The sequence below is a fragment of the Oryctolagus cuniculus genome, chromosome X, assembly GCF_051225735.1.
Source record: "Oryctolagus cuniculus isolate XC-2025 breed Fujian yellow rabbit chromosome X, ASM5122573v1, whole genome shotgun sequence".
NCBI lineage: Eukaryota > Metazoa > Chordata > Mammalia > Lagomorpha > Leporidae > Oryctolagus > Oryctolagus cuniculus.
Genome location: NC_142888.1, coordinates 50,572,607 through 50,582,527, shown reverse-complemented (window position 1 = coordinate 50,582,527; position 9,921 = coordinate 50,572,607). Strand labels below are relative to the sequence as shown.

General features: G+C 49.5%; 1 protein-coding gene and 1 pseudogene across 2 annotated transcripts; both read left to right on the top strand.

Annotated features, from left to right (window-relative positions):
- Positions 1–83: 83 nt before the first annotated feature.
- On the top strand, positions 84–1,303 carry LOC127484805 (large ribosomal subunit protein uL13 pseudogene; annotated as a pseudogene).
- A 3,812-nt stretch (positions 1,304–5,115) lies between these two features.
- Positions 5,116–9,453, top strand: IL2RG (interleukin 2 receptor subunit gamma). 2 transcript variants are annotated; one of them, XM_070067144.2, is made up of 8 exons: positions 5,116–5,228; positions 5,464–5,617; positions 5,823–6,007; positions 6,196–6,335; positions 6,788–6,950; positions 8,174–8,270; positions 8,541–8,610; positions 8,965–9,453. In XM_070067144.2, exons 1-8 carry the CDS (start codon positions 5,138–5,140, stop codon positions 9,148–9,150), a joined length of 1,086 nt encoding a protein of 361 aa, XP_069923245.2. In that variant the 5' UTR covers positions 5,116–5,137; the 3' UTR covers positions 9,151–9,453. The 2 variants fall into 2 exon arrangements, with proteins under 2 accessions (XP_069923245.2, XP_069923244.1); XM_070067143.2 differs by having other exon boundaries at positions 5,116–5,249.
- The last annotated feature ends 468 nt before the right edge of the window (positions 9,454–9,921 follow it).

The window sequence follows — 9,921 nt, the reverse complement described above, 5'->3', positions numbered from 1 at the left end:
TTATAATATTGTCTTTTTATAGAAGAGATAACCGGAGTGCTGTAATAAAAGTCATAAAAAGAGCAAAATGGCATTGAATCACAATGCGAACAAAAATTGATTCTGATTGGGAGACGGGAACATCTCGAAGAAGGTAACATTTGAACTAACCTTGAAGTTTAAAAAAAAAAAAAACAAAGGACTTCAAATTTTGGGGGAGTAGTCCACAGCAAAATTGGAAGCAATGTACGGGACAGGGAGTTCCCAGGAAGCCCTGCCCCAGCACATGCACAGCCTCCCCCATTTCTCCATATCTGCCACCAGTGTAGTTACATTTGTCTCATTAGCACCCAAATGCCATGGTGTACACTAAGGCTCACTCTCCATATTGAATAGTCTGTGGGTTTGGACAATTACATGACATGTATCTTGCATTGCGTATCATACAGGATATTTTCACTGTCCTAACAACCTTCTGTCTTTGCTTAATCATCCCTCCCTCACCCCCAACCCCTGGCATACAGTATGTGGCCTTCCTATAGTGGCTTCTTTCACTCAAGATTACACCCATGCTTCTTCATAGCTTGACAGCTCATTTCTTTTTAGTGCTGAGCGATATTCCATGATCAGGATTACTATAAGTTTGTCCTGCCGAAGGTCAGGGTGATTGTTTCCAAGTATTGGCAATTGGTGTTTATGCTATAAACATCTGTGTGCAGCTTCTTGCCCCGGCACCTGCCAAAGATGGCAGAGGGGGCAGGTTCTACAGCTGGATGGCTGAGGTCATGTGTTGGGGTGCCTGGGGGCCATCATGGCCAAGCAGGTACTGCTGGGCTGGAAGACAGTGCTTGTGCACTGCAAGAGTATCAGCAGTTCGGGCAAATTCTATGGAAATAAGCTAAAGTACCCAGTCCCTGCTCCCAAAGTGAATATGAACACCATCCATTACCGTGGTACCTTCACTTCCAGGGCCCCCACCGTGCTCTTTGGCGAACCCAACAAGGCATGTGGCCCCACAAGACCACGCAGGGCCAGGCTGACCTGGACTGCTTCAAGATGTTCGATGGGATCCCGCACCCTATGACAGGAACAAGTGGATGGCATCTGGAACCCATGAGGAAGTTTCCCTACCTGAAGCGCCTGGCTCATGAGGTTGGCATCAAGCACCAGGCAGTGGCAGCCATCCTGGAGAAAAAGGGCACGGAGAAGGCCAAGGTCCATTACCGAAAGCTCATTGAGGCTATGGAAACGAGCTGAAAAGGACATGGAGAAGACAATTAAGAAATTCACAGAGAGCCTCAAAACTCACAGCCTCCTGGTCTGAGCCCAATAAAAACTTTATTCCTCCAAACGAACAAAAAACCTGGGGGCTGGTGTTGTGGTGCAGCGGGTTAAACAGCAGCCTGGGACTCCAACATCGCTTATGTGCATGGGCTGGAGCCCGAGCTGCTCAGCTTCTGCTCCAGCTCCCTGCTAATGCACCTGGGAAAACAGCAGAAGATGGCCCAAGTGCTTGGGCCCCTGCCATCCATGTGGGAGACCTGAATGGAATGCCAGGCTCCTGGCTTCGGCCTAGCCCAGTCCCAGCCATTGCAATCATTTGGGGAGTGAACTGGGGATGGAAGATCCCTCTCTGTCTCTCCTTCACTCCCTGTAACTCTGCTTTTCACATAAATAAATCAATCTTAAAAAATATGAATAAATGTCCACCTACTTAAAAACCCCAGATTAAAAAAGAAAAGACATCTGTATGCAGGTTTCTATGTGGATGTGTTTTCAACTCCTTTGGGGAAATACCATGACTGTTGGGATCATCTGGTATGAGTATGTTTAGTTTGGTAAGAAACTGCCAAGCCGTCTTCCAAAGTGGTTATACCATTGTGCGTTCCCACCAAAAATGAATGAATTTCTGTTGCCCTGTGTTCTCACCAACATTTGATGTTGTCAGTGTTCTGGATTTGGGCCATTCTAAAAAACCATGAAGGATTTTAAGCCACAAAAAAGTTAGGGAGAGGCTAATCCCAGTTATAGAGAGTAAAAAAATATGATACAGCCACTGTGGCTGGAATGGATTATTGGAACTTGGACTTTATCCTGAATGTCAAGAGTAGCTTTTGAAGACTGTTAAATTGGAGAATGCCCTCTTTGATGGATTAAATGTGGCCTCCAAAAAGACATATCTGCTTGGAACCTGTGAATGTCATCTTCTTTGGCAAAAGGATCCTTTTAAAAATAATTACTTATTGGAAAGGTAGAGTTAGAGAGAGAGAGAGAGAGAGAGAGAGATCTTCCATCCGCTGGTTCTTTCCCCAGATGGTTACAAAGGCTAGGGCTAGATCAAGCCAAAGTCAGGAGCCTGGAACTCCATCCTGGTCTCCCATTTGGATGGCAGGGGCCCAAGCTCTTGAGCCATCCTCTACTGCTTTCCCAGGTGCGTTAGCAGGGAGCAGCTGGGACTCGAACAGGCGTCCACGTGGGATTGCATGTGGTGGCTTAATCAGCAATGGCACATTGCTGGAGTGATCTGTCTGCAAACAAAGAAATGCCAAGAATTGCTGGCAGCCACCAGAAGAGAGGAGAGATGTGGAACGAATTGTTCCTCAGAGCATCCAGAAGGAACCAACTTTGAAGATACCTTGATTTCAGACTTTTGACCTCCAGAACTGTGAGAAAATAAATTTTCTGTTGTTTTAAGCCACCCGATTTGGGGGTAATTAGTAATGGCAGCCCTACCAAACTAATACACCCTGGGCCATATAATTCAGTTTTCTTGAGACTCCCTGTCAATAAGTGTTTTTTTTTGTTTTTTTTTTTTTTTTTTTTTTTTTTTTTTTTGCAGGTAGAGTTAGACAGTGAGAGAGAGAGAGAGACAGAGAGAAAGGTCTTCCTTTTACTGTTGGTTCACCCCACCAAGTGGCTGCTGCTGCTGGCGCATTGCGGCCGGCGCGCTGCGCCAATCCAAAGCCAGGAGCCAGGTGCTTCTCCTGGTCTCCCATGGGGTGCAGGGCCCAAGGTCCTGGGCCATCCTCCACTGCACTCCCGGGCCACAGCAGAGAGCTGGACTGGAAAAGGAGCAACCGGGACAGAATCCGGCACCCTGACCGAGACTAGAACCCAGTGTGCTGGCGCCGCAGGTGGAGGATTAGCCTAGTGAGCCAGGGCACCGGCCCTATCAATAAGTTTTTAAAAGTGTTATTTATTTGAAAGGCACAGTGAGAGAGAGAGAGAGAGAGAGAGAGAGAGAGAGAGTCTTCCATCCATATATCTTCCAGTCTCTGGTTCATTCCCCAAGAGCTCACAACAGCCAGGGCTGGGCCAGGCTGAAGCCTGAGGCCAGGAACTCACTCCATCTGGTAAGTACATCCCAAGTACTTGCAGCCTCCCAAGGTACAAGTTACCAGGAAGCTAATGGGGACGCGGAGGTGGGACTTGAACCTGGGTACTCTGATGTAGGATATGGGCGTCCCAAGTGGCAGCCTAATCACTGTGCTACAATGCTTACCTCTCAAGTACTCTGCTCTACCTGATATCCTTTTCTGTCTGGTAAAATTTGACTCAATCTTTAAGATTCCACTCAGCAGGTAAAGCCACCGCCTGCATTGCTGGCATCTCATATGGGCTCCAGTTTGAGACCAGGCTGCTCTACTTCCAATCCAGCTCTCTGCTGTGGCCTTGGAAAGCAGTAGAAGATGGCCCAAGTCTTTGGGCCCCTGCACGTATGTGGGAGACCTGGAAGAAGCCTCCTGGCTCTTGGCTTCGGATTGGCCCAGCTCCGGCCATTACGGCCATCTGGGGAGTGAAGCAGCGGTTGGAAGACTCTCTCTCTCTCTCTCTCTCTCTCTCTCTCTTTGTCTCTCTATAATGCTACCTTTCAAATAAATAAATCTTAAAAAAAAAAGATTCCACTCAAACAGCATATCTTCAGCAGAACTATCCCATTCTCCATCTTGGTAAATTTAGTTACTTCCTCTTCTGCGTTCACACACTTTGTGGTATCTCTACATCTATGCTACTGAACTTATCACACTATGTCATATTGTTTATGTCTCCCCTACTTGTCTATGAGCTTCTAGAAGGATGAAGATATCATGCTTGTCTATAGATTCCTAGAACATTAGCACATTGCTTGGCACAAATGAGTGTTAAAAATCCTATAAATATGTACTACATTACAACTTTCAGGAAAGAGCTTCTCCAGTTAGCTCTGTGCTTCAGGGAAGGCAAATCTGGCAACAGGGTGAAGAATGGATTAGAGGGCAGGGGGCTTTTAGAAAGGAAGACCAGCTAGTGAGTTCCAGTACTAATCATGACTTGCATGCAGTAATGCAAGGCTGATTTAGCAAACTAGCTGCGGTAATGGAAAGGAGGAAACTGTTGGGTGAAAACACCACAGAAGCAGAGGTGATTGGATTCTCAGAGTGAGAGAGAGAGGAATTGAAGATCATTCTGAGGTTTTGAGTCTGGGTGACTGAGAGGGTGATGATACTATTAACTGAGATAGGGAAGACAGGAAGAGAAGCAGATTTCGGGGAAAGCGGGGAGTTTGAAGCTAATGCGGTTGTTTCTCCATTCCTAGAATCTTCTTCTAAGTCTGACCTCCTCACTGGTCTGTCTCAGCAGGGACTCAGCTCAGGCAGCAGCTAAGGATGGGTGTTCTGATTTAGATTAGGTCAGAGGAAGGCCAGCCCACTGGGGCCAAGACAATATTTTCCATCCTCCCAAGACAGTAGACCTTTGACAGAGAGTTAGGAGTGACTGAGCCGAGCAAGGAGCAGAGCAGAGCATAGCATGGGGAGGGGGAAGAAGAGCTTAGACCCCTCCACTATATAATGTTACGGCTTAGAGGAGAAAGTGGGTGGGAATGGTGGTGGTGGTGAGCAGATCCTTCCCAGGATCTAGGTGGTCTGAGGATTCTTGAGTCTGTGACACTATGGTATCCCTAGCCTTGATCTCTATTTACTACACCCTTACAGCAATACCTCACCTCCCAGAGGTTTCAGCCTATGTCACAGTCTTTACCACACCCTCTGTAAAGCGCTGATTTCAAGGTTCTTTCCACCGGAAGCTATGAGAAAAGGAAATGTGTTGGTGGGGAGGGGCTCAGGTTTCTGACACAGACTGCACCCAGGGGACGAAGAGAAAGCGAAGAGGAAGCGCCATGTTGAAGCCGCCATTGCCACTCAGATCCCTTTTGTTCCTGCAGCTGCCTCTGCTGGGGGTGGGGCTGAACCAGAGGATCCTCACACCCAGTGAGAATGAAGACACAACTGGTGGGAAATCTGGGACTGGAGGGGGTTGGTGAGAAGGGAAGCTGGAGGAAGGTGCCCCATAGAAATCTGGACCCTGCCAGTGGCCGTTATAACAATGTGGGCAGAACTGGAGTGGAATGGGGTGGACGAGGGGAAGTGTTCCCTGCCTCATCCTACTTCTTCTGATCACCATTTCTCCTCTCTCTGTCCTACTTTATGTCCCCCCCAACCCTAGATTCCTTCCTGACCTCTCTGTCCCCTGGGTCCCTCAGTGTTTCCACCCTGCCCCTCCCAGAGGTTCAGTGTTTTGTGTACAATGTCGAGTACATGAATTGCACTTGGAACAGCAGCTCTGAGTCCCAGCCTACCAACCTGACTCTGCACTATCGGTAGGAGAAGGGAAGGAGGGTAACATAGGGGAGGAGGAGGTGGGCTGGATGAGAGAGCCTGCGTAGGGACCAAGAAAGTGGGCAGCCAGGCACCCCACTGTCTCCATGGGTTAGGTCGTAAGTCAGTTCAGAGAAGATGGGGCTGTGCTGTGGATACCCGCATTTGTCCCATTGTCCTTCTTCCTTCCAACCCTTCCTTCTCTAGGTATGAGAACTCCGACAATTACAAATTCCAAGAGTGTGGCTACTATATATTCTCCGAAGAGATCACTTCAGGCTGTTGGTTGCCGAAAGAGAAGATCTCTCTCTACCAAACATTTGTTGTCCAGCTCCAGGACCCGCGGGAGCCCAGGAGGCAGACCACGAGGAAGCTTAAACTGCAGAATCTGGGTAATGTGGACAAAAGGGGATCAAGAGCCCAGTGGTGTGGGGGGGGGGAACACTGGAGGCTGTGGAGTGGAGACACGGGCAGAAAGAAGGAGGTAGGGGACCAGGATGGGGAAGGGAGAAGGGGTATTGCTTTCAAGATCCTGACTTGCTTAGGCCAGGGGAATGACCACACATACCCATACCCCCAGTGATCCCCTGGGCTCCAGAGAATCTAACACTTCTCAACCTGAGTGAATCTCAGCTGGAACTGAGCTGGACAAACAGATACTTGAACCATTGTTTGGAGCACCTGGTGCAGTACCGGAGTAACTGGGATCGCAGCTGGACTGTAAGTGATGGAGGACCTCAAATAGCAGCTAAGGTGAAACACAACGGGTAACAGATTCAGTCAGCAGGATAGGCGGACCTAACCCCAAGCTGCCTTCTCTGCCTCCCAGTTTGTCTGCGCCCCACCCCCACCCTCTTCTGAGTTCTTTGGCTCTCATCTCCAGTGAGTTTTCATTTAGATTTCACTACCCTTCTCCTTCCTGATGCCAGAGACACAAGTGAACAAAACGAAGCCTTAATTAAGGAGATCTGGGGGAGGTGGGGGGGAGGCATTAGATTCATGACATTGACAGGGTCCCTGTGGCTTGGGAAGTCAAGAGAGGAGGGAAGATCCAGAACTGGGTTTCTTTGGAAAGGGGCAAAACCAGAGCTGGGAAGAACCAGAAGATAACACTGTTCTACTATTCTGCTTTAGTAGACACTCACCCTTCCCGCACCCTCTTTCTTCCCAAGGAACAGCCCGTGCATCACAGACAAAGCTTCTCCCTTCCTAGCGTGGATGGGCAGAAACTCTACACGTTCCGAGTCCGGAGCCGTTTTAACCCTTTGTGTGGGAGTGCTCAGCATTGGAGTGAATGGAGCCACCCGATCCACTGGGGGAGCAAAACTTCAAAGGGTAAAATGGGCCTAGTGCAGGACCCCAACCTAGTAACACACTTCCGGCTCTGCCTCCTTATCCCTAAGCCCCTAAACTTGGCGCCCCTTCTCCTCTCACTCTTCAACCTCCCTGCCCCCACCCCCAGGAAGCAAGATTTTTCTGTGTAGGGTTGGATCCATGTATTTTCAGAGTAGGGGAGTGGATTGAGAAGGGGGCTTAAGGGGTACTGAAGGGCAAGGTAGGAGGGAACTTCCCATCAGCATTCCCAGAGAGCTTGTTGGGGGAAGGTGGCTTTGGAACCAGAAAGACCATACTACCTCTTTAGCCTTGGGCACATCACTAACCTTTTTGATCCTGCTTGCTCATCTGTAACGTGGGCATAATAATTGTTCCACCTTCTCAGGAGCCAGTGTGGGGATTAAATATAGGGAATGTGGGCTGGGTATTGCGGTGCCACTGGTTAAGCTGCCACTTGGGATGCCCGCATCCCATATTGGAGGGCCAGTTTGAGTCCTAGGTGCTCTGCATCTGATCTAGATTCCCATAATGTACCCTGGGAGGCAGCTGGTGATGTGTTAAGTATTTGGGTCTCTGCTACCCACATGGGAGACCCACATGGAGTTCCTGTCTCCTGGCTTTAGCCTGGACCCAATTTGGCTGTCGTGACCATTTGGGAAGTGAGCCAGTGGATGGAAGATTCTCTCTCTCTTTCCCTTGCTCCCTCCCTTCCTCCCTCCCTCCCTTTGTCTGTCATTCTGCCTTTCAAGTAGATGAAAAGAAACATTTTTTAAAGGTATAGGGAATGGGACTGGCTAAACTTCCACCTGTGGCGCTGGCATCCTATGTGGGTGCCAGTTCGAATCCCAGCTGCTCCACTTCTGATCCTGCTCCTTGCTAATGTGCCTGGGAAAGCAGTGGAAGATGGCTCAAGTGCTTGGGCCCCTGCACCCACATGGGAGACCCAGAGGAAGCGCCTGGGTCCCGTCTTCGGGTCAGCTCGGCTTCAGCCATTGCAGCCATTTGGGGAGTGAACCAGAAGATGGAAGACCTTTCTCTCTGTCTCTACCTCTCTATCTGTAACTCTACCTCTCAAATAAATAAATAAATAAATAACATTTAAAAAAAAGCATAGGACACGTGTTTAGCACAGTGCCTGTCACCAAGTTGGGGCTCTGTGATTACTGGCGCATAGTAGGGGCACCACAAACATAAGATCTGTTTCCCTTCTTTTTTTTCTCTAGAGAATCCTTCACCGTTTGTTTTGGAAGCTGTGCTTATCCCCATCGTCTCCATGGGATTGATTGTTGGCCTCATCTGTGTGTATTGCTGGCTGGAACGGTGAGATTTCGGGAAGCCCTGAGCATGAAGTTGGAGGTGTCTGGAACTATGGAGGAGGGTTCTAGCAGGGTCTCTGGGAGTAGAAGGTGAGACAGTGAGGAATATGGGATCACCCAAGCGGGCTTGGCGGTGGAAGGAAGTCACAGGCACAGAGAACACAGAAAATCGCTTTGTTGTTTCTGTGACACCTTAGAGAGAGGGGTAATAAAATAATAATAATAATAAAAGCTTTAACCTGTGTACCCCTCTTCCCTCTTTCCCCTGCCTCAGGACGATGCCCCAGATTCCTACCCTGAAGAATCTAGAGGATCTGGTTACTGAATACCACGGGAACTTTTCGGTGAGAACGCTGTCATATGTATACTGCAGTCTCAACTGCCAACAGCAAGGCAGAGTAGGTGGAGGGCGAGCGGGGGCGGCGGGGGGAGGAGAGGAGCCTGTCCCAACTGTCAGTATGTGGCCAACCAAATGGGGGATGGGCTAGACAAGACAGAGAGACGCTACACAGGACAGATTAGAGATTGGGTGGGACAGATGGCAACAGTGGTATTGGGGGCCCAGGAGTCTGTGTGTCCCTGTGTCCACTCTGTGATCATAGTGGCTGCAGACATCTTGAGACCTCCCTTGGCGTAGAGCCTGCGTCTTTTACTTCCTGCCTGTAATTCGCCTCTGACCTGGAGATATCTGTGTTTAGGCTTGGAGTGGTGTATCTAAGGGACTGGCCGAGAGTCTGCAGCCAGACTACAGTGAACGGCTCTGCCACGTCAGTGAGATCCCCCCAAAAGGAGGAGCCCTAGGAGAGGGGCCTGGGGGCTCCCCCTGCAGCCAGCATAGCCCCTACTGGGCCCCTCCATGTTACACCCTGAAGCCTGAAACCTAAGCCCTATTCCCTGACAGAACCCCAGAGTCCTGTAGCCCCGAGTGATACTATCCAAACAATTTGGGTCCCATGCTCACCTTGCCCACCTGTGGCTAATTTTGAATTTTGTGCCTCATGTTAACTGCCCCTTCATTTAGCCTCCTCTACTGGAGAATCGCCCCTTCTCCCTGCATGTGCTTATCTCCCCCAGCGCCGTGGCCCTTCCTTTTGGTGGGACTTTTTTCACCCTTCCCTCTTTCTACGTGCCCTTCAGTTGTTCCTGAACCGATGTGAAATAAAGTTTCTGTTGATAACCGTTACAAATGTCTGTTATGGGGGGACACGGGGAGCAGGGAAAACATGGGGTATAATGAGGAGGGGAGGCATGGTGCTGAGGGTAGGAAAAAAGGTGTAGCCATCACACTGTGAAAGTGCTGTTTCGAAAACTTAACTTTTCGCCAGGTGTCCTGTCCTCATTCCAGGACCCAACCTAGAATACATTGACCACACTGTTCCCACTCCCAAGAAATCTTTTACAGACCTCACCCAGTTTATTCTGTCCCTAGCCTTACTCTGCTTTCTGCCCCATGAGCCACTTCTGACATCATAATCCCTCAACTGTAGCCTCTGACCCCACCCCTAGGGATGGGCTATGCACATACCTCCTGTCTGCCCAATTTAGGCCTCCTCAACCTAAGAGACCCATCTACTACCCCCACCCCCCAACCTGATGTACTCCCCTGGACCCCCAGACCACTAGAACATTCTCCAAACCAGCCTGTTGCTGCATGA

What these genes read in the sequence shown, in the direction of transcription:
- IL2RG (XM_070067143.2), top strand. Translation starts at nt 5,138, where the DNA reads ATGTTGAAGCCGCCATTGCCACTCAGATCCCTTTTGTTCCTGCAGCTG. An exon ending in TGAGAATGAAGACACAACTG is followed by an intron (nt 5,250 to 5,463) that starts GTGGGAAATCTG and finishes CCCCAACCCTAG; the next exon opens with ATTCCTTCCTGACCTCTCTG. An exon ending in GCTTAAACTGCAGAATCTGG is followed by an intron (nt 6,008 to 6,195) that starts GTAATGTGGACA and finishes CCATACCCCCAG; the next exon opens with TGATCCCCTGGGCTCCAGAG.